At 47.1% G+C, this 16,570-nt stretch overlaps 1 protein-coding gene across 1 annotated transcript in view; it reads right to left on the bottom strand.

Annotated features, from left to right (window-relative positions):
- The window catches only part of vps13b (vacuolar protein sorting 13 homolog B), a 661,063-nt gene that overhangs the window by 343,132 nt on the left and 301,361 nt on the right, over positions 1-16,570 (bottom strand). The window contains exon 22 of the mRNA XM_083634457.1: positions 10,828-10,961. Coding sequence (XP_083490583.1) covers positions 10,828-10,961 — 134 coding nt within the window. The remainder of the gene's footprint in view (positions 1-10,827; positions 10,962-16,570) is intronic.

Here is a 16,570-nt window from a genome sequence, read left to right on the forward strand (position 1 = left end):
TAACATTGAAATGTTGAATATTGTATGTTTTTTTCTTCTCTCTCTTTCTTTCCCTGTGTCTGAGTTTTTTTGTTTTTTGATGTTCTGAAAACTGAAAATTAAATATAAAAAAATATAAAAAATAAATAAGACACGCATGTCACCCTCCAGTGACAGAATATCAGGTGTGCACCCGGGACTTTAAACAGGTTTAAAACAATTTCGACAATCACCAGCGATCACATGTCCCCATTCCTTAAACAGCCATCTCAGCCTTAAGTGGCCTCAGCAGCCGTAGAATAATAAATACTTTTGTAACTTTCTCTCTCTCTGTCTCTCTCTCTCTCTCTCTCTCTCTGTCTCTTGCTTTCTCTCTCTCTCTCTCTCTCTCTCTGCTCTTGCTTTTTCTCTCTTGCTCCCTCTCTCTCCCTCCCCGCAAATGACGGAAAGAAAGCCCGGCATGCCAAATTGGGCACATGTGCAGCAGAAGTGTGAGCCATTAGGTATTCTGTTTACACCACACTAAAATAAATGGAGTGGTTTAAGTTTGGGGATCTCCAGGGCCCGGGGTACCAGCTGTCGGGTCCGTCGGTTTGGTCGGCTTCCACTCCCATGTCAACAGGACAGGCCGTTTCCTAATTGTTGCTGCAGTACGTGGTGTGGTCCCAGTCGCACAGCCAGAGGGGACAGAGGAAAGTGGAGGCAATGACGGGCTCAGCAAACTATTAGAGGCTTGAGTTAACTTTTGTGGAAATACTGTAAACAACTCAATGGGCTGACATGGGAGCAGACCTCTGGAGCATTATTTCGATTCACGTGCGTCATGCTTTCTTTGAAGTGTGAGTGACAACAGTTTGTGTGGTCCTAGCAATAATAATTAAGATGAATTAAGAATGGTTGCTGGACTTCTGCATCATTGGTCAGGTCACATTTACATGCATGGAGAAATGCGGCTATTGGCCATACTCCGTTTACAGTCTTATTTGGGTTAATGCATCTTTAATACCATGGGATTGACTATCCCTGTTTCCATGAATAAACCACTTAATAGAATGTTCCTGTCCACCTGTGGTGTCCCGCCCACATACACAAGAGTACCCCTACCAAAAAGGTATGAAAATGGGCATTCAGCTACCCACTCCCTCTGTGAGTGAGCAATAGTCGGTGACTTCTAATACATGGAAAATAAATGATGATCTCAATAGTAATCTGTGCTGTTTTTAGCTCACGTCAAAATGTACCTTATGTAAGTCTGAGTTTACGGAATCTCACCAATGGTGAGAACCACAAGTGGAAGAAGTAGGAAGTTTGCGTGCCACAGTAGCCTGTTTAATATTAGTAAGCATGGCATCTTAACACATTCACTGCCAGCCTTTTTTTTTTTACTGTAGGTAGCTTTTGCCAGAGGGTTTTTTTGAGGATTCTGGCTCATTTTACAAGAGCCAAGGATAATTTTCTGCTTGGAGTTTGTCAACACAAAGTTCACAAAAGTACTAATAGAATGTGTGCTTTCTCTGTCTAAAAGAGTTAGTTTGTAGAGTTAGTAGTTATGTAGATATTAGCCGTTGAGTACAGCATGGTTTCAGCGTCTGAGACAAAAAGCTGAGATAATCGCAGTTTTGTGAAATTCAATATCAAACAGTCACTTTAACCATTTCTTTTTGGCATCAGTGAGACATCAGACATAAACAATATAGTTCTGAACAGTAATTTCCTCCATAGCAGCACCCGCACCCCCTCTCCTTACAACTCCTCCCTCCGTGGGCGTGTCTCCGTGTTTGTCAGTCACAAGCCAGTCTCTCCTGCCTGTCTGAGCAGTGAGCAGCAGCCTCTCTCTGGCGGTCCCTCGTCGGCGAGCGTGGATGTGGCTTAATCCGTTCTTGGATTTTCGGTTGAGAGCTTTGACGAAGCCTTGTGTGACTCTAGGCTTATGCTGCGCGCTTCAAAGTGTGCTTTCCACCCAGTCCACCTGTGGAAGCCCCCACCGCCGTGCGCCCGTGTGAAAGGTTTTCGCCTACAGTATGAGAATGAGGCTCGTTCGCTTCTGGGTCCTCGGTTGAGCTCAGCTGGAATGCGTGCGTTTCTGGCCAAACAACACTCAATAGTCTGAGCACCGTCGCCACTCAGTGGGTCGGCGGAATGGATTGCACACGCCCGGCGGCTCTAACAGTATAATAGAAGATGCAAAAGGACCAGATCAACGATCCACCGTCAAAAAAAAAAAAACGATTTTTTTGACGTATCCATACGTCGCTGGCAGTTAACGGTTGGATTCTGCTTGACGTATGCATACGTCGCTGGCAGTTAACGTGTTAACAAGGATTGTTATGAAAAGGGACAGCATTTACAATCGTCAGGTTATTGATTATTCAAAACAGGTTATTCTAGTAACCAGGGTAAGAAAGGAATCGTTGGGGTTGTGCTACAACCCAGGTTTTACGAGTGAGAACGAGGAATCTCACACTATGCCAAGCTGTTCCCTGCAGCGCACCAATCAATCTCTATTTTCTCAAAATTGGCCCCTATAAAACCATCCATTGTGCCTGAAGGCGTCATTGGCATCTGGCTTATGACATGGCCACCCGCTCCGCCCTGTGACCACCACGTCACATCGGGGGCATATTGTCCTCGTTCTCACTCGTAAAACCTGGGTTGTAGGACAACCCCAATTATTTATTTCGTTTCGAACTTCGGAATCTCACACTATGCCAATTATCCAACCAACCTCGCTGCAAGGAAGCACCTCGTGCGACCCTGAGACCCGAGGCTGGCAACGGAGCACATGGCCTCAGCTCATGGCAATCCACAGGCATAAGAGTGACTTAAGGAACTACCGCCTGGTGGCTGGCAACACAGCGTGCGCAAAGGGCGCGCTGGCCACATCAAGGCTATAGAACATAACAAAAGTGTGGTGGGTAGACCATGAGGCAGCCGCACACATGTCTTCCACTGACACACCACGCAACAACGCCCAGGATGTCACGACACCTCGCGTAGAGTGGGCCTTAACACATTCAGTGCCAAGGACGTCTGTGGACGTCCTAAAAAAAAGTAACGAGGAGTGCCAAGGACGTCTGTGGACGTCCTAAAATCATAATTCATATTATTCCATAATTCTGCTGTTTAAGGTCGTACCTAGCCAGTGAGCATGAATCCCTTCAAGGGATCACACGGCGCCACCTTAAACATCGTCACAGGAGCTGCTCCACCCACCTCAGATCCTTTACTTTGTACAGGAGACAGCGGAGAAAGTGGAAACCGATGCATGCTTTCTGCCAGCGCCGTATATATTGCTCTGCCTACAGCGGAGAGTGGGCTCGGCTGCATCCGCGCTCACAACTGAGCTCTTATGCTTCTATCTATCTCCACACGATTTCCTAGAAAGCCAGCATCCGAAGCCGAACGGCCATGCCTTTTCGTTCAGTCGCGTTTGCCCATCAAGGAAATGATGCGCGCTGGGATCTGTCCGGGGCAAAAACGAGAAAACAAACTCTGTGCGTGTGGGAGGAGCCCGCAGCTCAGAGGTGGAGAGGGGAGAGGGGGGAGGGGGGGGGGGGGGGGAGAGGTGTGTGTGTCACACAGGCTTCACAGAAACCACACCACACGCCACCACATCAGAAAACACCAGCCAGAGTCAGTGAATGTGCTCGAAATTAGAGTGCAAAAGGTATTCATAAAAGGGCCTATAACTTGGAAAGTAAAAAAAAACGACAGAAAACCCTTGAAAGTGCACTTTTTTGAGAGGCTGTAATTTCATAATGGAACTGTCTAGAAACAAAATTTCTTCTTTGGAAGAAGCAGGAGTGTTCAATGTTTCATTAAAGTCCAGCCCCGTTAATATAGCCATAATAGAAAAAATTCTATAGCTGTTTTCAACTGAATGGAAGTGAATCTGGCACAGGCTCCAGACAATTTTACTGAAGCGCTGTGGCACTGAATGTGTTAATACCCTCCGGGTGAGCCTTCCCCACGGCAGTGTAGGCCAAAGCAATGGCCTCCACTATCCAGTGCGACAAGCGCTCCTTGGACAGTGCCCCACCCAGGGCCCGTGGCCCAAAGCAAACCAGTAACTGGTTACAGGTGCGCAGTGTGCACGTGCCGGCCACGTACGTAGGCCAGGATCGCACGCACCGGGCAAAGCGTGTTCAAGCGTCACTCCTCCTCCGAGCTGAAAGGAGGGGGACAAAAGTCAGCCAGGTTCACGACCATAGCTCTGAAGCTGGCGTTGATATTTTTAGGCTGATAGGCGGGGTTGGGCCGAAGCGTAACCCTCCACTCATCATGAGCAAATACCAAGCAAGACTGCTGGACTGACAGGGCAATCAAGTCGCCAACCCTCTTGCCTGAAGACAAGGCTAACAGCAGCGCAGTCTTCAAGGACAGGAACTCCAGGTCCACAGTTTCCAAGGGCTCAAGTCCCATTTAGGGAAGACATTGCGTACCCGTGGTCGCAGTCTGCATGCCTCTTTCATAAACCGGGAAACCAGAAGGCTCCCCACCAGTTTCCCTTCGATCTCCATGTGACAGGCCGATATGGCAGCCACATAGACCTTAAGGGACTGAGGGGACTGGCCCGCATCATACAGGCTCTGCAGGAAACAGAGGATGGGCTGAACACCACAACTCACTGGATCCTTGTTACGATCGAAGGAAGGTCGTGACCTGGACCGGGGCAACTCTGCCAGTTTATCAGAAACTCCAGGGCCTGTAGGTGGTCTATCACTGCCCTGGTGTGCGCGATGGCGAGGTCCCCTGAGTCCGTCGCTATGAGCGTGTCATCGAGGGGGGAGGGGGGGGGGTGTATGGGGGGAGCGGAGTGGGCGGAGCGATGCTCGCACGCTGTGCGACCCGGGCTGTAACAGACACTGGCAGTAGCGGGACATAAGCTACCTAAGAGCTCCGAACCCGCGTCGGGCATTGAGCACAGCCTGCGGTGGGCTCGCCCCCTAGCTGGGTGTCTTTCGCCGGTCGGGGGCACTCTGGAGGCAGGGGGCTCTTGAGAGCTCCATATCGGTGTCGGGCACTGGCACAGTCGCCGGGGGGCTCACTTCCCCCCCTCCCCGAAGGGAGGCAGGCTAAGTGCGGCCTGGCCTACCGGCAGCACTTGCGACGGGCGGTTGCCCTGGTGCAGGCGGCGCTGTTGCAGCTGCAGCCGGAGGGCACTCCGTGGTGGCGGTCTGGCTCTCCGCCGGAGGGCGGCCTGCCTGAGGGTGCAGCACCGGGAACTGGGACTGGGCGGACCCTAAAGAGCAATCCCAAGTTCGATCTGGTCCGGCTTGCAGACGGCGTGGAGCCTGCTGCCTACATGGCATGAGGGATCTCACGGCCGCCGAGTCCTGCCGCTGCCTCTCCAACTGCTGGGCCATGTTCTCCACTGATGGCCCGAAGAGGCCAGACAGGGAGACAGCAGAGGCGCGGGCCTCATCCTTGGCCGCTTCGGCCGAAGTGGGCTCTGGCTCCCACATGCCCTCGTCGTCCTCGTCACTTAGCTGTAGGCTTGTCAAAAATATCGATACTTCGGTACTTACTCGATACTAAACATTTTAAACGGATACGATACTCATTTTCTACAGTATCGAGTTTATCGATACCAACAGGCAGCCTCCTCCTCCTCCACACAACCTTCTCTCTGCTGCGGTGAAGCACAGCCCCCGCCCCTCCCCCCTGCTCTGTCCTCACTCACAAACATGCTCACAACATGGCCGGCTTGTTTAACGTTACGCTGCTACTAGCTACAAGAAGGAGAAAGAGCCTTGTGCCAGGAAGGCGACTGTCGCAGCAGAGCCTCCGCGACCGGTTTTGGTCGACAGGGCAAAGAGCAGAAGTGCTGTTTGGAAGTATTTTGCCTACGAAGCAGATGAACAAGGAAAGGCGAAGGATATCGATAAGCCGACATGTAAACACTGCTACAAATTTGTCGGGACCAAGCACAGTAGCACATCAAACTTGGCGAGACACCTTAAAGACCGACACCCCAATCTCTATAAGGAATTTCGAGAGGTAAGCTCCCGTTTCAACGTCATTGAACCATTTGAATTACATCACCAACATTAACGTAACATTACTCCGGCATTAACGTTAGCGGTTAGCCACATTAGCCGCTAAGCTAGTCCAAAACATAACGTTACGTTACATGGGCCTGCTACTGCTGCTCTATTTCTCTCTCAACTCTCTCCAGTCTCCTCAACCCTCTCTTATTAGGTTCAAAAGCCCACGCTTTTCTGCCAGCTAGTTAAATTCAACAGCCTATCTGCGAACGTTAGCATGCATGCCGGAGTAATCAACTTTAACAAGACAGATAAGATAATTTAACAAGATATGAAATTATTTGCGTCTGATAAGTGTGATGTTTCTCTTACAGTTCCAGACTGAAGCAGAGGACAGTCGACAGGCTGCAAGTGCTGCTGCATACTGCACCAGGAGGAGTACCCAGACACACTCAGCCTACCTCAGCAGTGTTTGAACACCAAAGACAATATGATCCAAAATCGCGAGAAGCAAAGACATTAAACAGAGCTGTAGCGGAGTATTTGTGCATGGATCAGGTCCCCATTTACACAGTGGAGAAACCTGGGTTCAAACAACTTCTTCAACAGCTGAATCCCAGGTTTGGCCTTCCTTCACGGAATTATTTCATGGATACTGAAATCCCTGCACTATACATACAATAAAACAAACGATCATGGATCAGCTGTCAGGGAAACCTTACTTTTGTTTTTGTTTTTTTGCACTACCTCAGAGAACCAAAAAATATTGTCATTGATGGTATGGTACAGTAAGAAGTTTTTTTTTTGCACTACCTCAGAGAAGTTAAAAATATTGTCATGGATGGTACAGTAAGGGGGTTGTTTTTTTTCTTTGTTTTTTGCACTACCTCAGACAACTTAAAACATTTAAAAGTTTGTCCCCCCACTACTTAAGACAATAAAAAAATAATTGTTTACAGTTAAAATACTGTTAAAAAAAAAAAAAAAGAGACTTAATGTGCTGTCATTTTTTCCCCGTGGTATCGAAAATGGTATCGAGTATCGACATTTTCCTGGGTATCGGTATCGAAGTTGAAATTCTAGTATCGTGACAAGCCTACTTAGCTGGACCTGTACGACGAGGTCCTCACGATCATAAATATGATCGTACTCCAGGCTGCCCGTGTCAGCCTTGTCTGGCATCGAGGAGTTGCCCCACTGTGTTGGGCGAGACTCCAGCGAGCCCTGAGAGTCAGTGTGGCCCCCGAGCCCAGCCGGGCAGGAGGCAACACGCTTCGTGGCCTGAGCGAGGGCTCGGCCTACGGTGGGAAAGCCACTGGGAGGCATCTCCCCGCGAACGGCAGGCCCGGTGGCCGCTGGCCGCTGGCCGACATGAGGAGTGCGCCACACTTGCGACAGCAGTGTGGGTCCGCCAAAGCGCGCTCGGCATGCTCCGGCCCCAGACAGAACATGCACAGGTCATGCGAGTCGTCCGTAGCCATCTCAGCACGGCATCGGCTGCACTGACGGAACGGTGCGTTCGCATCCATAGCTGGGCGAGGCGGGTCCGTGGACACAGCCTGGCTAGCAAGGATGAAGAAAAAAGCCGCGAGCGATTTCGGCTAACAAGAACCTAGCGAAGCAGGCTAACAAGCTACGGTGCAGGGCAACAGTACAAGCTAGCGCTAGGCAGGCAAGTCGCTGAGCTAGCTAATACACATATGTTTTTATACGCTCTCTCCTCATTAGGGACAATTGAAAAAAGGCTGTTGGTCAGAAAAAAAGAAACTATATGGACACTCAGCCTAACTGAAGCTGCTGACCTGTATCTGCAAGACCGTATGCATTGCATTGCTGAACACATTATGATTGGCTGAATGGATAATTGCGTGAATAAGCAGGTGTACAGGTGTTCCTAATAAAGTGCTCAGTGAGTGTACATCACTGTAACCGTTAATTAACAAAAACATGCCCACATACTGTACCAAGACACCCAGACTCACAGAAATATATGCAAATGTACATATACACACACACACACGCGCGCGTGCTAGGGGTGTCAAAAATAATCGATTATAAGATGCATCGCGATGCGGACGTGCACGATTATGCATCGATTCACAAATGTCAAAAATCGTTTTTTTTTTTTTTTTATAATCAAATAAAATATAATGGAAGTACATGCAGTTGTTTATTTTAATTATGGATCATAATACAATGCAATTCCAAATGCACTTTTATTTTAAAAGTAGCCACACAGTGAGAAAAAAGAAAGTGAGAAAAAATAAATCATGTATTGCGGAAAAAAGTGATGCATCGATTTAAGATGCATCGAGATGCATCGATAATCGTAATCAAATCGAATCGTAGCCCTCTGAATCGTAATTGAATCGAATCGTGAAGCCAGTGAAGATTCACAGCCCTAGCGCGCACACACACACACACACACACACACACACACACACACGCCTGTGCATGTACATCCTCTAAGGCCCTCCTTCAAGAGGAACCCTGTCACAGACATGTCAGCGCTTGCTGATGCACTTCAGATGGGGCTGGTTGTGATGTGGGCTCTGCTGACTGGTCCAGTCAAGACGCAGCGAGCAGCCACACAATGGGAGCAGTTAACTACCGCTTAGACAGTTAAACAGACAGACAGGAACAGCCAGTCAGCCAGCCAGTCAACCAGAAAGTCAGCCAGCCACAAAGGGACAAGAGACGCTACGTATGCATCTGTATGTAAAACAGGCTAAATGAGCTAACAGCTAACAGAGGTCCCTGGAAGCCACATGGCTGCTGCCGCAGAGAGCGCTAAGCTGGCCTGGGACAAACTTCAGACCTTAACTGATGTAACAGAGAAGAGGAAGAGAAGAGGAGAGGAGAGACGAGGAGAGGAAATGAAGTATGATGGTCTGTACAATATATAAGGGACAAATACTGATGCTGGTCTGTGGTGACGTAGTGTTACTCCCAGCCTTCGTGAGTGTGTGTGACAACCCTCAACTATCAAGTTATGTGTAAGAGGAGGACAGGGATGAAGGGAGGGCTTGGACCCCAAGGATTAATGTGGTGAAGACTGCTGCAGAGATTTTCAACAAGTATATTGTATAACAATAAGGATTAATGTGGTGAAGACCGCTGCAGGGATTTTCAACAAGTATATCGTATAACAATAAGGATTAATGTGGTGAAGACTGCTGCAGAGATTTTCAACAAGTATATCGTATAACAATAAGGATTAATGTGGTGAAGACCGCTGCAGGGATTTTCAACAAGTATATCGTATAACAATAAGGATTAATGTGGTGAAGACTGCTGCAGAGATTTTCAACAAGTATATCGTATAACAATAAGGATTAATGTGGTGAAGACCGCTGCAGGGATTTTCAACAAGTATATCGTATAACAATAAGGATTAATGTGGTGAAGACTGCTGCAGAGATTTTCAACAAGTATATCGTATAACAATAAGGATTAATGTGGTGAAGACCGCTGCAGGGATTTTCAACAAGTATATCGTATAACAATAAGGATTAATGTGGTGAAGACTGCTGCAGAGATTTTCAACAAGTATATTGTATAACAATAAGGATTAATGTGGTGAAGACTGCTGCAGAGATTTTCAACAAGTATATTGTATAACAATAAGGATTAATGTGGTGAAGACTGCTGCAGAGATTTTCAACAAGTATATCGTATAACAATAAGGATTAATGTGGTGAAGACTGCTGCAGAGATTTTCAACAAGTATATCGTATAACAATAAGGATTAATGTGGTGAAGACTGCTGCAGAGATTTTCAACAAGTATATCGTATAACAATAAGGATTAATGTGGTGAAGACCGCTGCAGGGATTTTCAACAAGTATATTGTATAACAATAAGGATTAATGTGGTGAAGACTGCTGCAGAGATTTTCAACAAGTATATTGTATAACAATAAGGATTAATGTGGTGAAGACTGCTGCAGAGATTTTCAACAAGTATATTGTATAACAATAAGGATTAATGTGGTGAAGACTGCTGCAGAGATTTTCAACAAGTATATTGTATAACAATAAGGATTAATGTGGTGAAGACTGCTGCAGAGATTTTCAACAAGTATATTGTATAACAATAAGGATTAATGTGGTGAAGACTGCTGCAGAGATTTTCAACAAGTATATCGTATAACAATAAGGATTAATGTGGTGAAGACTGCTGCAGAGATTTTCAACAAGTATATCGTATAACAATAAGGATTAATGTGGTGAAGACTGCTGCAGAGATTTTCAACAAGTATATCGTATAACAATAAGGATTAATGTGGTGAAGACTGCTGCAGAGATTTTCAACAAGTATATTGTATAACAATAAGGATTAATGTGGTGAAGACTGCTGCAGAGATTTTCAACAAGTATACTGTATAACAATAAGGATTAATGTGGTGAAGACTGCTGCAGAGATTTTCAACAAGTATATTGTATAACAATAAGGATTAATGTGGTGAAGACTGCTGCAGAGATTTTCAACAAGTATACTGTATAACAATAAGGATTAATGTGGTGAAGACTGCTGCAGAGATTTTCAACAAGTATACTGTATAACAAGTACGGGCCAGCCTAAGAATTGAGCACGCGTAGCGTCTAGTGTCAGTAAATTCCAGTAAAACACCACGACAGACAGATGTCAGGGGATCATTTCTAAATCACATGAGGTCTCCAGATAATACTTATCCAGTGCGAATAGGGCTTAAGAGTACAATGAGCAAAACCAAAGGACCAGAAGGTGAATATTTTATGATCCCGCCATTCAATCTGCCCAGTAAAAGAGATGGGTACATCTCGGTATACTTGCATTTACACACAAGTAAAGTATAATGGTACGGAGCAAGGTGAAGTACCTGTACAGTAAGGCGTTTAACAGCATCCCAGGCATGGGCAATCAGCTCCTTCATTCTCTCCTCTGAAGTGGTCCATGAATCCACTGCAGCGGTGCTAGGCATCACCTTCATTGGGATGGATAGGGGACGTGATTCTAAGACACAGAGGAAGTAGAAAAGAAAAGGACATTAGAATATATTCATAGATTGCAATAGAGAGCCAAAGTGCAACGTCACTTCCTGCTTCAGCACTGTACCAGAGATTTTTTTTGTATCATTTATTTTCCCATAGACATTTCGTAAAATGCTTATAAAAATAGTTGGACTTGTTCAAACCAAATGGTACAAATTTAGAAACAGGAGAGATCGCATAACATTTAACTCGGACCGAAACGTAAAAAAATTCGGGATTAGAGAGAGAAAAAAAAGTATGTTGTTATTTTAAGTTTTGCCGGGGAGAGGGAGCGGAGAGTGAGGTGAAGCGAGCCGCTCAGACTGGAGTGGACTCCAGCCGAGCGGGACTCGGCCGCACCTCCGTCTCCGCGGCTTATTTTTGACTTGCATGTGTGACAAACTGTAAAATGTCCACAATGAGGAGGACATGCTGGCATGTGTTTCCTTTTGGCTGCAGCCCATCTGTCTCTCTGCCTTGGGGTGCGCGCACGTCACATGAACGCATGCATCGTGCAGCTGCAGGTAATTGACCAAACAAAAAAAAGGGGGGAGCCGACTGGCGCACAGAATCGGATAAGTGGACTGACCGGCACAGGTCACCGGTTGAGGCCGATCAGCTGAAAATTGGCCATTTCTGGTGCATCCCTAATCGGCATGTTTTAATGAATCTATGTCCCAGGGTAAAGAAGAAATGTATTCAATTTGTGTCGCAGACTTAAAAAGTGTAAGAACCCCTTGAACATTCGGTCCTGATTTGAAATAGCCCTTAACTTTATGACAAAAGCAGCACAATGTAAAAAAGAACACACACACACAAAAAACGTCATAAAATCAATATCCTGTATGTGAGAAAATGTACTGTCCTCTATGACTCCCTTATTTAACTTTCTCTTCATAATTCACTGTTATTTTCATCTGTTGTAGAGTATCAGGTTATATGATGTTTAATTGACACTTCATTGAGGTGATGTCATGCTGGCACTCAGCTTTCTTGTCTCCTAGAGAAGAGAGGGAGCCACTATGGGATAACAGAGAACGTGTGCGCGTGCGTGCTCTCTCTCTCTCACGCACACACACATGCACACATACACGCACGCACGCACACACACACACACACACACTCACTCACTCACTCACTCACTCACTCACTCACTCACTCTCTCTCTCTCTCTCTCTCTCTCTCTCTCTCTCTCTCTCTCTCTCTCTCTCTCTCTCTCTCTCCCTCTATCTCTCTCTCTCTCCCTCTCTCTCTCTCTCTCTCCCTCCCTCCCTCTCTCTCTCTCTCTCTCTCTCCCTCCTTCCCTCTCTCTCCCTCCTAGACATGACATGACCATGGTGTGCCTGCTGTGGTCCAGACGATGGCTGTTTGTCTGTGCTGACACTCATGGCAACAGCCAAGCACACAAATCACACAGCCACAGCCCCCCTTATTAACCATTACACTGACCATCTGAACCCTGAAGGTTAACACACCTTCACTCTGTGGACGAGTGGGAGTCACAATATGAGAGAGAGAGAGAGAGAGAGAGAGAGAGAGAGATAGACAGCCTCTACCAGGTTAGCCTGAGGTTTGTGGATGTTAAAGCCATCAGGGCGTCAGAGGTGAGGGGGGGGTGTCTCTCTGAAGACGCATTAAGACATATTCCATGATTTAAAGGTCTGCCTTGCTCAGCAGCTCTCTCCCACAGTTGTCATGAAATAGCGCTGATGTCACAGCCGTGCCGTGCCGGAGACGCCATGCTCCCAAATATCATTCAAACAGCAAAAGGGGTCGGCATGGCAACGGGATGTGTGTTCCCGGGGCAATGGACGTACAGTACAGGATGGTTAGTAACGTTGGTTTGTGGTCGCTGTGGCAACCTGCCCAAAACCTGTGTGTGTGTGTGTGTGTGTGTGTGTGTGTGTGTGTGTGTGTGTGTGTGTGTGTGTGTGTGGACTGAGGTCACAGGTGTATGTCTGTGCAGTTTGTGTATATGGAAGGAAGCTGACTGAAGGTCCAGATCATGGCGTCTGGACTCTCTTCCAGTCTCTTCTCACACTCAGCATCCAGGTGCCTCTGGCACTCGGGGACTATGAAATGGATTGTATTTGTCATGATGCCTACAATCAGCGTTGCATCATTGTGTAATCTGCACGTTACTTTCAGCGCACATTTGATCCATTTATACACAGTAACAAGCCATACTTCTCTATACCTCTTCACCTTATGAGCCACTGCATAAGCTGCATTGTTTATGTGAACCTTGTACTGTACACAAGCTATTCCAATGTTCTTAGACTTGCTCCTTTGCTAAATATCCTCACTACTAGCAGATGGCAAAATTGACTTTGACAGGAGAGATTGTGTTTCATGGACTGTCTTCCATTGAGTAATGTGCAGAGAGTGCTGCACAAACCGCTGTGATATCATTGGGTTGTCAATAGCATTTTGTTGTAGCGGCTTGTGTGTGTGTTAGAGTATTCCTGTCACACTGCGTTAGAAAGCTGTTTCCTGTTGGGCTCTGCAGGGGTCCCATACAGACATGACAAAGCTCTGTCTGTGGCTGCTGCTCTCTGTCATGTGGCCCGGCTGTCTAGACCAGCCAGACTTCACCCGGGGGAATGGGCACTGGGCGTGTGTGTGTGTGTGTGTGTGTGTGTGTGTGTGTGTGTGTGTGTGAGCATCAGTGTCTGTGTGTAGTTAAGTGAAGCTGGGTGCCACAGCGTATCTGTGTTTCTCTGAGTGTCCTCACATGTGTCAAGGCATCAATGTGCAAAGAAGGGTGCAGCAAAGTAGCATGTGTGAGAGAGTTGAACGTGTACCCTCAGAAGAACCTCCGTTTCTGTAGGTGTGGAGGCGGATTCACAATGTGTTGTGCATGTGTGTGTATTTTTGCGATTGTGTGTGTGTGTGTGTGTGTGTGTGTGTGTGTGTGTGTGTGTGTGTGTGTCTGTGTGTGTGTGTGTGATTTTAAATCCAGTGGTGGTAATCACTGGCAATACCACAGCCCAATGCAGACGTCAGTCCCCTGAATACCCCCCCCCCATACCCCCTAATAACATCCTAACCCCAACCAAACAGCACTGTCACACTTCCCGCTGTGCCTTACCACATAGGAAAATACAACGCACACATACGTAAACGCACACAACACACACAATGCGCATTGCACACACTTCCCTGACAACACACACTCCGGTAAAGCAGACCCCGGAAACGCATGATGGTGCGCTCACACACCCTCACCAATCATCACTGATGAAATCCTAAAGTCAACAGAGACGCCCTGCTGAGTGTAGGAAACATCAGGCTTGGTCACTCGCGCCGCGTCGCTTCATTTACCACGACCATCTATTACACACCAGCAGAGTGTTAGCGTGAGGGTGGAGTGGACTCAGGATCACCACAGTGTGGCTGCATGTGTGTGTGTGTGTGTGTGTGTGTGTGTGTGTGTCTGTGTGTGTGTGTGTGCGTGCGTGCGCGTGGCTGTGTGTGTGTGTGTGTACGCGTGTGCACAGACAACTACAGTAAGTCTGATTCTGTGAGTTAACGCATGATTATGAATGTGTGCTCATGCGAGTGCGTATGTTGTGTACAGTATGTATCTGAAGAGCTTATTGTGTGTTACTGTATGCTCATGCTGCCACACCCACACCCGCGCGCACACACACACACACACACACACACACACAGTCACACACACACAGTCACACACACACACACACACACACACACACACACACACACACACACACACAAGATCATGATCACTTTTCCGGACATTACATAGAGTTACGTTCATTCCCTGGAGACTTACCCCAACCCTAACCATAAACCACTACTTTCCTAACCCTAACCACTGACCCAAAAATCTGCTTTTTTTTTTCCAAATTAGGGACACAGCTCTTGTCCCCAATTAACTGGTAGTACGTCTGAAATTTGTCCCAAAAGTAGCCTACACTACAGTATGACAGACCACACATGCATGCGAGAACACGCGCACGCACACACGCACGTACGCACGCACACACAGTTTGGCACAGATGCTGAATAAGGCCCAGTGGGGACATAGACAGGTAGAACTATATTACCATTAAATTCAGCTTATTCCACCCTGAGCCTCCACTACCTACCTACCTACTCCACCTCAAGTTTGAATACCATCCCAAATGTAATCTGAGTCGTCGTTCTAGAATGAGGGCCATCATTTTTCATGGATTATTAGATTTTGGCCAGGCCTCAAATCCAGTATTCACTGCAGTTTTGATCTAAAAAAGTGATTATGAACCTAATCCGTATGACCTTATGGCTAACCTTGACCGACCTGAACTAGAGACCAAAAAGAGAATTTTGTGATCCTCTATTTTTCAGTCTTTTTTTACTTTGGGTCTTGGCCAGGAGGTGAAAGCCCGTCCCCAGAGAGAGTCTGTTAGGCCGATCAGAAGGTGTGCTGAACTACAGTATAAGCAGTACCAATGCAAAGCCAGTCCGCATGTAGCTCTCTGCTTGGTTTTTAATACCGTCCCAGGACTCTGTTTGTTAATCCTGGGGTCATTATTTGGAATGAAACTGCCATATCGTGTTATAGTGACTTGGCGCCTGCCATTTCTGCAGGGAGGAAGGTAGGCATGTTTCTTGGAGTCAAACTAAGGACGTGGGCAGTTGCAGCAGAGACCAGAGAAAGTTACAGCAGAGAGGCAACAAGACAGAGAGCGAGAGGCAGGGACAGAGAATGGGAATGAGAAAGACAGGGAGAACATGAGAGCTCTAAATTCAAATGAAGGAAATATGACGGGAGCGCCCAAGGCTCTTAAACCTTCCCTGGCCTTAACAAGTCCTGAGAGTCTTCTTACAGCTGGGTTATTCCCCCTGCCGTGTGCCATCTCGGCCATGTCCTCCTCCTCACCCTTTGCCCGGCCATTAGGCTAATATGATAATCTCCTAGCTAGTGAAAGCCCTCACATCTCCTAGCTAGTGAAAGCTGTCACATCTCCTAGCTAGTGAAAGCCCTCACATCTCCTAGCTAGTGAAAGCTGTCACATCTCCTAGCTAGTGAAAGCCCTCACATCTCCTAGCTAGTGAAAGCTGTCACATCTCCTAGCTAGTGAAAGCCCTCACATCTCCTAGCTAGTGAAAGCCCTCACATCTCCTAGCTAGTGAAAGCTGTCACATCTCCTAGCTAGTGAAAGCTGTCACATCTCCTAGCTAGTGAAAGCCCTCACATCTCCTAGCTAGTGAAAGCCCTCACATCTCCTAGCTAGTGAAAGCCCTCACATCTCCTAGCTAGTGAAAGCCCTCACATCTCCTAGCTAGTGAAAGCCCTCACATCTCCTAGCTAGTGAAAGCTGTCACATCTCCTAGCTAGTGAAAGCCCTCACATCTCCTAGCTAGTGAAAGCCCTCACATCTCCTAGCTAGTGAAAGCCCTCACATCTCCTAGCTAGTGAAAGCCCTCACATCTCCTAGCTAGTGAAAGCTGTCACATATCCTAGCTAGTGAAAGCCCTCACATCTCCTAGCTAGTGAAAGCCCTCACATCTCCTAGCTAGTGAAAGCCCTCACATCTCCTAGCTAGTGGAAGCCCTCACATCTCCTAGCTAGTGAACGCCATC

This window comes from Poromitra crassiceps, assembly GCF_964638095.1.
Source record: "Poromitra crassiceps genome assembly, chromosome: 1".
In the NCBI taxonomy this organism is placed as follows: Eukaryota; Metazoa; Chordata; class Actinopteri; order Beryciformes; family Melamphaidae; genus Poromitra; species Poromitra crassiceps.